The 14,897-nt window shown below is 48.8% G+C and overlaps 1 protein-coding gene across 1 annotated transcript in view; it reads left to right on the top strand.

Annotated features, from left to right (window-relative positions):
* Positions 1-4,352: 4,352 nt before the first annotated feature.
* Positions 4,353-14,897, top strand: part of CASS4 (Cas scaffolding protein family member 4) — a 62,359-nt gene continuing 51,814 nt past the window's right edge. Inside the window, exon 1 of the mRNA XM_015413666.1 lies at positions 4,353-4,425. Coding sequence (XP_015269152.1) covers positions 4,390-4,425 — 36 coding nt within the window. The 5' untranslated portion in view covers positions 4,353-4,389. The remainder of the gene's footprint in view (positions 4,426-14,897) is intronic.

The following is a 14,897-nucleotide window of genomic DNA, read 5'->3' as shown; positions in this document are numbered from 1 at the left end:
ATATTTGAATGGCTGGGCAAATTTTTAAAAAGGCTTCTTTGCCAGCAGCTGCCCGCCACAGCACAAGGATCTTCACTGTGTGATAAAAGGTAAGCTGGGGCAGCCCTTTTGTGGCTGTGCCCACCACACTGGAGGAGCTGTGGTGGCTCAAGTGGTTAAGACGCTGAACTGCAAGCTGTGGGAGGTCGGTAGTTCAGCAGTTCGAGACCCGAGTGTGCCACATGACGGAGTGAGCTCCCGTCTCTAGTTCCAGCTCCTGCCAACCTAGCAGTTCGAAAGCAAGACATTGCAAGTAGATAAATAGGTACCACTTTGGTGGGAAGGTAACAGTGTTCCATGCACCTTGGTGTTTAGTCATGCCGGCCACATGACCATGGAAACGTCTTCGGACAGCGATGGCTCTTCGGCTTTGAAACGGAGATAAGCACCGCATCCCTAGAGTCGGACTCGACTGGCTTTCGAGCAAGGGAACCTTTACCTTTACCTTACCACCACACTGTGTCAGGACTCCAAAGGTGCTTGCAGACGCAGAAATGTTGGGGACCACTTCCTTAGGCAGTGTGTGGCTTCATTTTCCCTTCAGGTTTTCCCTTGTCCCAGGAGGTGTGAGGAGAATATTGGGAAATATTGGTGGGGCAGCAGAGAGCTCAAGGATTTAACGCAGCAGAGCTCATCCACTCAGTGTGCATGCCAGCAAGAAAACAAAGGTACACAGAGCCTCTTTATATTTCTAGTCTAACTAACTAGATGGATGGTATTAAGTATTGAGACGAGGCAGCTCTTTTCATAATAACATGCTTCTTTGGTCCTGGTCACGCGGAGGATTTGCCCTGCAAAAGGGATGGATTGAGGGTGAATCAAACGGGCGTGATGATACCACAACATCTGGGAAGCGTAGCACACCCGTCTCCAACCCGTACCTTTGGCCCGAAGAAGCGGATTTAAAAGGCACTGGGGAAAAGGTAGTAGCTTCTGGTAAACACACAGCACGGGCGGGCGTCTGATCGGAGATGCGCCGGTAGCCCGTGGCATCCAGCAGCTGTCCGTGACCCACCCATGCGCAGTGACGCAGTACTGCCATGTTGCCTCGCTGGGACTACACTGTTTCCTCCCTGGTGTGATCGGCTGCCGACGGCCTGAGGACAAAGCCATGGGGGACCGTAAGATCGCACTCCCGTGCTTCTTTTAGCTCCGCCTCTAAAATGCCTCTCTTCCAGTGTGGATTTTCCCGCTCATGTGACCGGGGCCTTTATTGAACTTCTGAACTAAAGACACAGGAACCAATTTATACTTGTAAAAACCACACCTACCTTAAACAACAACCAATACCAAGTAGGCAGCTAGAATCCTTCATTTGCATGAACTATATAGAAGAAGAAGAGAAGAAGCGATTGAATTATTTATTATTATTTATTTATTATTTATTACCTTAGATTTACTATACCGCCCTAACCCCCGAAGGGGTCTCTGGGCGGTTCACATTTTTCGTTCTAAGAACTGATTATTCCCTGTCTTGGGCCACAACTAGGATTGGGGGGGGGCTGTCCTACCGGCACCCCCCGTGGTATATTCTCCATTTTTTCCTCGGCCCTAGGCAGGCAGGGGTGGGGAGAGGCAGGGAGGAAGCAACTTACCCTCCCTCTTCTCCTGCCTCCTCCTGGCTGAATGAGGGCTGGACGCGGGGCGGCCGGAAGCAGGGGGCGGGGCTTCGTCATATGCCCCGCCCCCGCCCCTCACCCGCGTTCCCCCCCGAAATGACCTCTGTATATACTCTTTCTTCTGCTTCCTTGGCTCGGCTCGGCGTCTATTTCCTTGGCGGCTAGATCGATCCAGTTCTTTCTCGGCTGCTGGGCCGGCGCGGCGTCCCTTCCAGGCTCCCGACACTCCCTTTTTCTGGCAACCACGATAGCTCCGCACAGGCGCACGGCTTTCTGAGCGCTTCCGGCCGGCTTCGTCCATCAGGCACCGCCTTGCCTGCATCATTCGTCGTGCGCCTCAGGATCCTGCCGTAGCCGCCTGCTGTTGCTTCGATGTTCCTCTTGGCCACCAGGGATCGCTCTGCCTCACTCCGCTCTGCTCCGTTCTGCCAGCACCTGACGCCGCCATCGCTGATGTTGCACCGTTATCCAGCTCGCCAGCTCGCCGTTGTCCGTCGCCATCTGCCATACCGTTCGTATTACCACCATGCCTTTTTCGTCAGAGGTGGGTGCCCCCTACCCTTCTAAGGGTAGGTACCCATTCGTCTACTTGCATCAGATGTTAATTAATATCCCACCCTTCACTCAGAGTCTCAGAGAGGCTTACATACTCCTTTTCCTTCCCTTCCCTTCCCCACAACAGACACCCTGTGAGGTAGGTGGGGCTGAGAGCGATCTTTCAAGTGTTGCCCTTTCAGGATAGCTCTGACAGAACTATGGCTTGCCCAAGATCATCCAGCAGCTGCAAGTGGAGGAGTGGGGAATCAAACATGGTTCTCCCAGATTAGAGTCTGCGCACTTAACTACTACACCAAACTATTAACAGTGTGGTTATTGGGTAATAAGCAACAAACATGATTTTCTGTTACTGGCAACAAAACCAATAGTCTTGACGGCCTTTGGAGCCTTCGCTCAGACCCGAGCTCCATCAGTACATAACAGATGGAGATGCAGAAAAGATGTCCTGCTTTCATGTTGGCAAGATGGAGAAGCATGGCATTGTGCGGGGAGAGAGGGAGAAGCCGGAAAGAAGGAAACTTTCCCTATGAGTAGCAATCTGCATTTCAAAGGGATAGTATCAGAGAAAGAAGCAGGGGATGTTTACTGTCCTAGCCTGTCTTATCTCTCTGAATCTATTGCAGTCTTCCTCTGTGGTCCGAGGCAAGAGACACCACACAGTATTTGACTTCCTACAGAGGGAGGAATTCTATTTGGCTGTGGCTCCTGAGGCGGCTCTTTGGGGTTTGGCTGCACTTCCTGTGGCAGCCTTTTTGGGGTGGAACTTCCCTCGGAATTCCAAAGGTGCCCACAGGCTGAAAAGGGTTAGGGACCCCCGCCTTACAGCTTCTCAGCTCCACTGTGGTGGTGTCTTTGGCATTTGGCATTTTATTAGGGTTGCCAGCTTTGGGTTGGGAAATACCTGGAGCTTTGGGGGGGGTGGAGCCTGAGGAGGGCGGAGCTTGGCATGGAGTCCACCTTCCAAAATGGCCGTTTTCTCCGGGATTACAACTGATCTCTGTCCCCTGGAGAACAGTTGTAATCGGCAGAGATCTCCAGTTACCACCTGGAGGTTGACAAACCTATATTTTATTGATGATTTTGTGGAGTATGGTGTGGTGGTTGAGTGCTGGGACCAGGATCTGGAAGATGGAAGTTTTGGGGGTGATCTTGGGCCTGTTACACTGTCTCGCAGTCTCACCTCCCGTATAGGATCGTTGTTCAGAAGATAAAATGGAGGAGGGGGAGAATGATGTGGTAAGACACTTTGGGTCCTCACTGGGGAGAAAAGCATAGCATAAATACATATTCATTTCTTGCTGTCCCAGGAGTGGGCTTGCTGAAGGGCAGCCAGATAAATGCAAATGCTGTCATTCACCAATCAGATAAGTGCAAATAAATGCAAACACTGGCGTTCAACAATCATCCATAGAAGCTGGGTTGTATCCAATATTCCCTCTAAGCTGTGGAGTCTTGTGAGCAAAAATTCTACTTTGTGAGCTACTGGCATTAAAGTTGTGAGCAAGAGATTTGGCTGCTGGATAAACTAGTTTGCTCTGGAGCCATCGTTCCTGAACGAAGACGAAAATGTGTGAGCTAGAGGCTAAAAAACTGTGAGCTAGCTCACACTAACTCAGCTTAGAGGGAACACTGGTTGTATCCCCCATTGCCTGACCCATCCAGCACGGTCCACAATGCAGAAAAGATTGCCCAGCTTGATCAACGGCCACAAGCTGCTCTTCTTTTTAAGCAGTCTCCACATTTTTAAAAGCCAGCCATATTCCACGCTCTTGCAAGAAGCCTGCAGCTAGAGAGTTGTGCCCTTCTTCCTATCAGCTGTCTAAAATAGGAACTACAGGAAGATGAAGCAAAGCAAAAAGTGTCTCTTTTATTTTTTTCCTGTGTCTGGCGGTCTGCAGAAAGGCTTCGACCAGGCAGGAGGATTCTGCTTCTTTGCAACCCCAAAGCCTTCTCTGAATGTTGACCTCGGCTACCTAGGCATGCGTTGGCTGCCCTAGAAACTCCCTTTATCGTTTTTTTCCTTCAGCCCTCTGAATACTTTTTGGAGAATGCAATGAGCGGATGCGTCTGTCTTGAGAAAGTTCCTGGCACACTCAGACTTTGCACAACCAAGCTGTACCAGAGTGAGAGTTGATGATGATAAAGGAAGTGGCCGCAGTTACTAGGAGCAACGATGGATAGAAACAGTGGGCCCTTCGTTCTCACCAAGGTAGGTCTCTGGCTTCCGAGCTGTGAGGTTCAGGGGGTCAGTGTTGGGAGGAAACCCGCATTATTTAATAACAAATGTGCTGGAAAACAAACAGGACAGAGTATGCATTTGCCTTGGCCCATCTTCTTTGTTATATTTGTTTATTATGTTGTTGAGTTCATGAGCATGGGGGTGTCTGTGTGGGAGGGAAAGATGAAGAAATTCTCTTTGAGTCGTTTGACACATTTTTGCTAGAGAGCCAGTCTGGTGTAGTGGTTAAGAGAGGCAGGACTCTAATCTGGAGAACCAGGTTCGATTCCCCACTCCTTCACATGCAGCCAGCTGGGCGACCTTGGGCTGGTCACAATTCTCTCAGAGCTCTCTCAGCCCCACCTACCTCACAGGGTGTCTGTTGTGGGGAGAGGAAGGGGAGGTGATTGTAAGCTGCTCCCAGACTCCTTCGAGTAGTGAAGGGCAGGGTATAAAACCAACTCTTCTTCTACCATCAGTGGTTTCATGTTAGTTTCAGAAAGGAAAAGAGAGACAAGGTATCAAAGTCATAATGGGAAATGAGTCAGTGTGGTGTAGTGATCAGATTCAGATAACACTTTGATGTGATGCTCGCCGGGTGACCTCGGGCCAGTTTCTCTCTCTTTCTCTCTCTGTCTCATCTACCTCACAGGGGTGCTGTGAGGATAAAATGGAAAAGAGGAGAGCCATGCACAAAGGGTCCTGAGCTCCTCAGAGAAAGGGAGGGATAGGGATGGGAAAGACGGGATTGTAAGAAGATATAGCCAGAGTCTAGTGATACCTTCAGGACTAACAGTTCCAGAGCATCGTTGTGCCGGTCTGCAGTAGAACAGCTAGATTCGATTCCAGTGTCATATCGGCTCATAAGATTGCGGGACACTATCTGACGAAGGGAACTTTGAGTCTCTGAAGAGTACGCAGACGGAGAGTGATTCAGCAAAGCGTACTTTATTCAGTCAGGAACAAGACACCTTGGCCGGCTCGCAGGCCGGCTTATATCCCCCGAGAAACCGCCACCCAAAACACCCCCCCACTTCCCAATAGGTTATTTACAGTGGCCAAGAGTCCCATAGGCTACTCGGCCAGGAACCTAGCCTCCCGATTGGCGGGGCTAGGATCCTCTTACTCCATTGTCTTTAGTCATGAAGCTCTGCGTTTGTCCCTGGGCAAGTCTGGACTTGTCAGGCTTGATACACTACAGTCTTGAAAGCTGATATACCTTGAAAATCTTGTTGGTCTCTGAGGTGCTACTGGACTCAAATCTAGTTTAAAGACTAACAAAATTTATCCCAGCATACATTTTTGTGTGTTGGAGCTCACTTCATCAGAGGCACCGTGAAAGCTTGAGCTGAGATATGTTTTGTTAGTCTTTAAGGTGCCACTGGACTGTTTTTTATCTTGCTGCCCATTGGGCAGTGGTAATTTTCTTTTCTTTTCTTTTTAACAGCTGGGGTTGGTGAAAAAGCAGGCTAGCTTTTACGCGACTCATCCGCAAATCACGAAGGATGCAATCCAGGGCAAAGCTTTTGCACTATTCAGTCCCTCGGGTTTCAGGGGCAGAAAAGTTAAGCAGGGACTGAAATATCTTCCCCTATAGAAACGAACAGGATTTAAAAGTACTGAACTTTTGGCTGGATCATGCCCGTTGATGTGTCACCGTCCTAAATTATTGTGGGAATGCATAAGAGCCTGGGAGTGCAGGATTCTAACCATGTTTACTCAGTCCAATTGATGTTCAACCAATTGCTCCGGCATTATAAGTTCCAAGAGCCATAAAGCAATCTACATGCAGACTGAGCCCCTGCAGGTCTACTCAGAAGCAAGTCTCGTTGAGTTCAGTGGAGGCCGTCATGTTAAAGGGGCAACACCCTCAGCTGAAGGTTGGGAACTGCATGGGCTTGCTGACTTCCGCTGCAAGACTCAGCAGCTGTCCTCCTGGACCTCTCTTCCAAGCCTCTTGGAAAGCAGCATGGCAGGCCATGCATATGCGATGCTGTTTCCTCTAAACTTTCAAAGCATTCCCTCCTCTTCACAGAGCTGGGCCACTCTTTTTGGTTGCTGTTGTTAGTGCAGTGGGAAAGGTGACCCCAAGAAAAATAATAAGAGGGGTTTTTGTTTTTTTTAATACCCTGCTTTTCTGTACCCTAAGGAGTCTCAAAGCGGCTTACAATCACTTTCCTTTCATCTCCCCAACAACAAGCACCTTGTGAGGTAGGTGGGGCTGGAGAGCTCTGAGAGAACTGCAGTGGGCCCAAGGTCACCCGGCGGGCTTCACGTGGAGAAGGAGTGGGGAACCAGCTCTCCAGATCAGAGCCCTCTGCTCCTCACCACAACACCACACCGACTCTCTAGGATTGCCAACTCTGGCTTGGGAAATACCTGAAGACTTGGGGGATGGAGCCTGGGGAGGGGAGGGTTTGGGGAGGGAGAAGGACCTCAGTGGGGTACAAGGCCACAGAGTCCACCCTCAGCCATTTTCTCCAGGGGAACTGGTCTCTGTCATCTGGACGTCCATGGTAATAGTGGGAGATCTCCAGGTCCCTCCTGGAAGCTGGCAACCCTATACCAGACTCATGGAGTGTTGCCAGCAGCTCCGGCTTGGGAAATTCTGGTAGATTTGGGGACAGTGCCTGGGGAGGGTGGAGTCTGTGGAAGGGAGGGAGCTCAGCGGGATACGATGCCAAAGAACCAGTGTTCCCTCTAAGCTGAGTTAGTGTGAGCTAGCTCACCGTTTTTTAGCCTCCGGCTCACACATCGTTGTCTTTGCTCAGGAAGGATGGCTCCAGAGCAAACTAATTTATGCAGCAGCCAAATCGCTCTCACAACTTTAATGCCAGTCGCTCACAAAACAGAGTTTTGGCTCACAGGACTCCACAGCTTAGAGGGAACATTGCAAAAGAGCCCGCCCTCCAATGCTGCCCTTTCCTCCAGAGGAACCGACCCCTGTCAGGTCTGCGGATCAGCTGTAGTTCCGGGAGAACGCCATGGCCATGTCCCACCTGGAGGTTGGTCACTTTATTTCTTGTGGTAGGGAAGGCTCTATGGAGAACTTGGGAATTTCTGTGGGGCACACACATCTTGCTGTGCTGTTTGTGAAAGCGAAAGAGAAATGAGATTTATTTGTTCAGTTTTCTGGGATGCAGAGGATACGGGTGGGTGAGACCCAAAGGTTCCTCGTTCTCCCCCCACGTCTATTGCAGGAAGTCGGCCCTGTACCAGAGCAGATTCCTGAGAAAGGCCGACAGACTTGCCAGGGACTTTCTTCTGAGAAAGTGGGGGAAGGCTCAGTGGAAGAGCCTTTTCATGCAGAAAGTCCCCTGGCATCTCCAGTTAAAAGGCACAGGCAGTAGGTGATGTGAAAGAACCTTTCCCTGAGATCCTGGCCAGCTGCTGCGGGTCTGAATAAGGGATGCTGACTTTGATGGACTAAAAGGTCTGATTCAGTATAGGCAGCATCAGCTAGAAGGACAAAATAGTTCTTTCTTTAGATGAAATGGAGAGAATCTGGAGATTTTTCTGGCAACCTTGTGAGGTATTTCATTAGTTTATAGCCAAATGTTTTATGGACCAGGTGGAAATGATTGGCGGAGGCCTTACAGCATTTTAATGTTTATAACTTTTCATTCGTACAACACTTTAAATGCAGGGAACTGAGGCCGGTACTTGATGTTTACACGGTGGGTTAATTATCAGTGGGAAAGTCAATTTCCTATCGCTGATCAAGTGTTTGGGTGTTTTGACAGGGGAGGGCTGGGTTCAAATTAGGGTTGCCATTTCTGTGTTGTGAAATACCTAGAGATTTTGAGGGTGGAGCCTGGAGAGGCGGGGGTTTCGGGACAGGAGGGACCTCAGCATGGTACAGTGCCATAGCGTCTCCTCTCCGAAGCAGCCCTTTTCTCCAGGGGAACTGATCTCTGTCATCTGGAAGTGGATTGTCATAGTGGGAGATCTCCAGGCCCCACCTGGGGGTTGGAAACCTCATTCAAAAACTTGATTAGCCATTAGGGCTGCCAAGTGGGCCCGGATAAATCCCCACTTTGGAGGCCCGATTTCTGCCGCTGTGGAATGGGCCCCCAAAGCGCAGTGTAGCGTCAATCACGTTGGGGGCATGGCCCCGATCGTCGGAGGGAAAACTCTATGGTTTTCCCTCTGATGATCGGGGCCACGCCTTCAACGTGATCGATGTCGCACGTCACTTCCGGTGATGTGCTGGCGGCGCGCGCGCACATCAAGGGACGGCTCCCGGAGCCCGCCGAGGCTTCCCCACCGGTAAGACAAATTCACTTGGCAACCCTATTAGCCATTGGTATTCACTAGTTTGCCTTGGGCCAGTTGACTATCTAACCAACTTCACATTGGATAAAATGGAGGGATTTTTATGTCCCGTCTTTGAGCTTTCTGAAGGAAGAGATGGATTATAATGTGATTTTTTAAAAAATGAACATAGGCCCACATCTAACACAACTTTCAGTTTCCCACCGCTGGCCCTTGAAAGGAATGCACTTTATGCTCTTAAATGGTGCTTCTCCTAAAAGACACACATTTTATTCTCAGAAAGAGTTTTCTGCGAGGGGGGGGCGGAATAAAGAAAGGGGGGGAATTAAAAGAGGAAGGACTCATTCAGGCGGGGGTGGGGGAACAGCCAAGACAAAGAAAAGGGGTAAAGGAACCAGAGACTCGTTGCGCAATAACCGAGGGACGTTAAAAAGCGATTAAGCAGCAGATTCCAGCCAGGGAGACCAGATGGCCAATTTGAATAGCCAGCCCCCAGTGGAAGTATTTCATTTTCATGGACCTGTCCAGCTTTGCTCTTTCCGGATCTCCGTCCCCCTTTCTTTTTCTCTCTTTTTGCCTCTTACAATATGTTAAATACTGAGTTTCATGGCCAGCCCTAACACAATATGTCAGCGAACCACTGTTCCCTCTAAGCCAGTTTGAGAGCCAGTTTGGTGTAGTGGTTAAGTGTGCGGACTCTAATCTGGGAGAACCGGGTTTGATTCCCCACTCCTCCACTTGCACCTGCTGATGTGACCTTGGGTCAGTCACAAGCTCTGGCACAGCGGTCCTTGAAAAAGAGCAGTTTGTGTCAGAGTTCTCTCAGCCCCGCCCACCTCACAGGGTGTCTGTTGTGGGGAGGGGAAGGGAAAGGAGTTTGTAAGCCGCTCTGAGATTCCAAGTGAAGGGCGGGGTATAAATCCAATCTCTTCTTCTTCTCTTCTCTAAGCAGTTAGTGTGAGCTAGCTCACAGTTTTTTAGTCTCCGGCTCACACATTTTTGTCTCCGCTCAGGAAGGATTGGCTCCAGTCCAGAGCAAACTAATTTATGCCGTAGCCCAATCACTCGCTCACAACTTTAATGCCAGCAGCTCACAAAGGAGAATTTTTGCTCACAGGACTCCACAGCTTAGAGGGAGCATTGCAACTAACTCTCCCCCTCTGGGGTCTGCTGTTTTGCATAGAGCTCATGGGGGGGGGGGGGGGGGCGGTAGGCCAGAGTGAGCCCTGGGCCTCTAGTCCAGCCCGCTCAACGCTCCGTTCTTGTTTAATTGGTTTATTGTCTTCAAAACGTCCATCCAGATTCCCAGTGCAGGGAAACCCAGCAGGCTCGTCCTCTTGCGCCGCGTTCCTGGCATTTTTCGTGGGTGTGAAGATAAGAAGCCTTTTTCGTTTGTTTTTCTAATTCTCCCTTGACAGGGGAGGCCACCCTAGAGCCATCTGTCATGTCCTCATTTGCATGCTGATAAGGCCAGGCCAATGGCAACTCTGGAGAGAACAGACTATGTAAATGAGGAGCCTTCTCTCCCGCCCACCCCACCCGACTCCATCCCCGGGCTGTTCACTTCACTCAAAAAAAACCCCTACTTCCCAAGCTGGGCAAGAGCTGCAGAGACAATTAGACTGGCGAGGTTTGCAAACAAACCTTGCAAGACTTCACTTCCCACCACTCTCCTTCCTCCTCCCCCCCTTTCCTTTTTGCCTCTTGGGAGTGTGTGGTTAAGTGATGGACTAAGAGAAGTTTAGGGGAAGACAGCAAAATGAAAATCAATGTGAGTACTGGGCGGCTTTTTTTGTTTGTTTGTTTTTAAACTTTGCTGTGTCGGATGCAGCCGGGGACGTTTGCCTGAACCTGTCCGTAGATGATTTTTGATCGGCTCTGCATTTGCTTTCAAAGGCCCTTCTCTTTAAGGACTGCTGGTGCTGCTGGTAACTTCATAATCCCTGATCGCATCTCTCTTCTTCCTGCGCATATTCAATCCGTAGGTCTCTGAGAGGATGCCGAGACTATGGAAGGGTGTGCGTTAATTCTCAATGCTCCCTCTAAACTGTGGAGTATTGTGAGCAAAACTCCTACTTTGTGAGCTACTGGCATTAAAGTTGTGAGTGAGTGATTTGGCTACTGCATGAATTAGTTTGCTCTGGAGCCATCCTTCCTGAGCTAAGGCAAAAAGGTGTGAGCCAGAGGCTAAAAAACTCTGAGCTATCTCACACTAACTCAGCTTAGAGGGAACACTGCTCTCAATGTGTTTCTTTGCTCTTCGGGAGAGGTAATAATGAGTCAGATCCAGATGAAACCGGCAATTTCCACAGAGGCATGTTATTTCTGGCAATCCCTAGCCCCCAGGAGCGGCATTTCATGGAGATGTGGAGGGGGGGAGGAGTTCATATTCACTGATAAAATATATAGGCTATGGTCACATACACTAAATAATCCACTTTCCGTCCACTTTCCAACTGGATTTTGCCAGTTCACACAATAAAATCCAGTTGGAAAGCGCACTGAAAGCGGATTGGAAGTGGATGATTTAGTGTGTGTGTGTGACTGCAGCCATAGTCTGGATCCAACCCAAATGTACTGCAGACTTTCCCTTCTCAATTTTTAGTCTGAAAAATCTCTTGAAATTGAATTGTGATGCTTCTGAGGGTCTGGGTGTCTGTTGGCAAATGCTTAGTCACAAATTTCTACACCCCCTCCCCCAATCCCTTATTTTAAGGAGGAGCATTCAAAAGGTATCTCCCCCCCCCCGCCCCCGCAACAAGGATCAGCATTATGGGCCTAGTCCACGAGGAATTACGAAAAGGAAGCTTGTGGCAACTAAATAACTAGTTGATTTACTACATAATGAGCATTTGGTAAATCACAGTAAATCGGCAGGACTCATTTTTTTATATTTGCGGGGCAGTAGACTGACACAGCTGACTCACCGGAATCCACCGGGAAGCTGTTGTTATGGTGGTGAGCTTCGTTTAGAAGCCCATCTTTCACTCAAGGCGGATTACAAAATATGACAAGCGTCAAACAGAGGAAGCTGCCCTATACTGAATCAGGTTATTGGTCCATCAAGGTCTGCTCAGACTAGCTGCAGCTCTCCAGGTTGTTAAGCAGAGGTCTTTCCCATCACCTACTACTAGCTAGTTCTTGCAGCCAGCGTCAGTGTTCCCTCTAAACTGAGTTAGTGTGAGCTAGCTCACAGTTTTTTAGCCTCCAGCTCACAGATTTTTGCCTTAGCTCAGGAAGGACGGCTCCAGAGCAAACTAATTTATTCAGTAGCCAAATCGCTCGCTCACAACTTTAATGCCAGTAGCTCACAAAGTAGAATTTTTGCTCACAAAACTCCACAGTTTAGAGGGAACATTGGCGGAGATGCCGGGGATTGACCCTGGGACTGCCTGCATTCAGGCCAGGTTCTCTACCACTGAGCCATGGCCCCTCCAAAGCAATTCAAGCAGACAGCAGAGGTCTCCGGTAAACAATGAGGTAGGACTCGGGATTGCAAAATGGGAGCAGCATGAATGCATGGAAATGCATCCAATGGATCTGGCAAAGGAGATTTTCCTGGTGGATTGCGCCTGTTGCTTTCTGTTTCAGCCCAGACAGCTGCCTTCTGCGATGCTTTTTGTGTGCCACACTCATACCTTCCTTCTCTCCCTCCTTTCAGCCATCTACCTCTCTGATGGATAATATTGTCATTTTTACAGAACTGGTATGGCGCAGAGCCTTTCCCCTGAATTGCTACTCTTCTGCATGCAGAGAGTTTTAGACTGCGGAGAGACAGCATTCAAGTAAATGAGTCACCATTTGCAGTCTGAAATGGGGTACAGTCCAATGAGGGTTGCTACTATGTGATTGCTTGGTTTAAAGCTAGGGCCATGCTGTATTTTGTGGCAGTGAGTTCCACTAGCTGGTTATGTGTTGTGTGAAGAGTCATCTGTGCAGCTGCCAATCAGTGTCATTGGGGTGACTCGGTGTGCTTAAAAGAGGAACAGCATTGACAAAATGAAAGAAAGCAGTTCCAAGAACATTGCCTGGTCGGGGAGGATTGATTCTCAAGTAAATTCTCCAAACTTCAGTTTTCTGGGATAAATTAAAAGACATATTCTTCTAATTCAAATTAGGATTGGTGATGGATTTAGGAGTTTGAAATCAAGCTGAAAAACCCAGTAGCGTTCACACTTTTGACAGAGGACCAGGAAGACCCAGGAAGACCAGTTTGTCACAAAGCATGCTGGTGACCTTGGACCAGTCACTGTCCCACTGCCTAATCTACCTCATAGGGTTGCTGTGAGGATAAAATGGCAGGGTTGCCAAGAGGCCTGGACAAAAATGCAGTCCCTTTAGCAGAGGCTGTTTACCATGGAGGTAGATAACATCAGCTGCATGTTTCCATGCACTAAACTTCTATTAAAGAGACAGGACATTTTCCTCCAGGCCAGTTGGCAACCATAAGTAGGTAGAGCCATGGACCATTCCTTGAGCTCCTTGGAGAAAGAGCAGGATAGAAAAAGAAACAAGATAAAAGTGCATTTGGCCTGTTGATCCTTAACATTACTGTCTTAAGATTTATCAACGGGATGTAAGATCTGTGGCTTTAATTGCACACGGCATCTACTGGCACATTAGGATTCCCAACAAGGTCCTGCCCTTTTAAGCAGAGCCTTACTGTGTGAACATGGGCACGTGAAGTGATGCTTTTCATGTTGTTGTTGTTCAGTCGCACAGTCGAGTCCGACTCTTCGCGACCCCATGGACCACATCATGCCAGGCCTTCCTGTCTTCCGCCGTTCTCTGAAGTTGGCTCAATTTCTTGTTCGTTGCATCTATGACACTGTCTAACCATCTCATCCTTTGCCGTCCCCGTCTTCTTTGACCTTCAGTCTTTCCCAGCATCAGGGTCTTCTCCATTGAGTGCTCCCTTCTCATTTGGTGGCCAAAGTATTTGAGCTTCAGTTTCATTATCTGGCCTTGCAGGGAACAGTCAGGGTTGATTTCTTTTAGGATTGACTGATTTGATCTTCTTGCAGTCCAAGGGACTTTTCATGACATGGAGGCAAATAAAATAAGCTGCTGAATAACACCCCATTTAAGCCTGAGTTAAGGGGGGTAAGATGCTTTTTCTCTGCATTGTGGACAACAACCTTAATTCCCATCCAGTTTTAAAAACTGCCTCTGGCCAGTTCAGTGGAGTCCAGAAGAGCATTGCATGGGAGTATTCAGGGCATTGTCTAAAGATACGTCCGCTTGTTTCCGTACATGCCCTTCCCTTGCTGGATTGGAATGCTGCCATATTTTTTTTTTGAAGTACAGCTCCTAGCCAGATTTCCGAGCAAAATCTCAAAATACACAGAATTCAGAAAGTCACATTCAGATTCTGAGTGTGCTGTGCTTGTGCAGTGGTATTAAGTCTCTCGTTAGAGCCTTGACAGAGACAAATCTCTGCTTTGTGGCTGTTTTTACGTAGGCTTTGGTGGAAAGTGCTGTCAAGTAACAGCAGACTTACGGCGACCCTGTAAGGTTTTCAAGGCAAGAGATGTTCAGAGGTGGCTTGCCATTGCCTGCTTCTGCATCACAACCCTGGACTTCCTTGGTGGTCTCCCACCCAAATACTAACCAGGGCCCACCCTGCTTAGCTTCTGAGATTGGACAAGATTGGGCCAGCCTGGGCCATACAGGTCAGAGCTTCTGAGACGCTACTAGACTCAAACCTATGTTAGGGAACTGTCCGCTGTGACCTTTGGAAATGTCAACAATTCACTGAACAGTTCTCTTTGGCATTTATCCTGGACCTCTAGGGTCATCGTACAATTGCAATGCTTAAAAAGAAAAACAGATAGCCACTCTAATGCCCACTCTAGTTTGCCGAGTTCTGCCCAGGATGGGGCTTTTACTTTCCATGCACAGTCTGCAGCGGTCAAGAGGCTCTAAGGAGCTGATTTGTAAAAGATTGGCTGTCAGCATTTACTTCAGATGTTTGAATTAATTTTTATAGGAGATTGAGCTATTGTATGGCACTAAAGATTGACTTGAAATTTGTTGTTGTTCAGTCGCACAGTCGAGTCCGACTCTTCGTGACCCCATGGACCAGATCACGCCAGGCCTTCCGGTCTTCCGCCGTCCTCTGAAGTTTGCTCAACTTCATGTTCGTTGCATCGATGACACTGTCTAACCATCTCATCCTTTGCCGTCCC

This window comes from Gekko japonicus, unplaced genomic scaffold, assembly GCF_001447785.1.
Source record: "Gekko japonicus isolate JY-2015 unplaced genomic scaffold, Gekko_japonicus_V1.1 scaffold529, whole genome shotgun sequence".
NCBI lineage: Eukaryota > Metazoa > Chordata > Lepidosauria > Squamata > Gekkonidae > Gekko > Gekko japonicus.
Note: the sequence above shows the minus strand (reverse complement) of the source record. Positions and strands in the feature narration are given on the sequence as shown.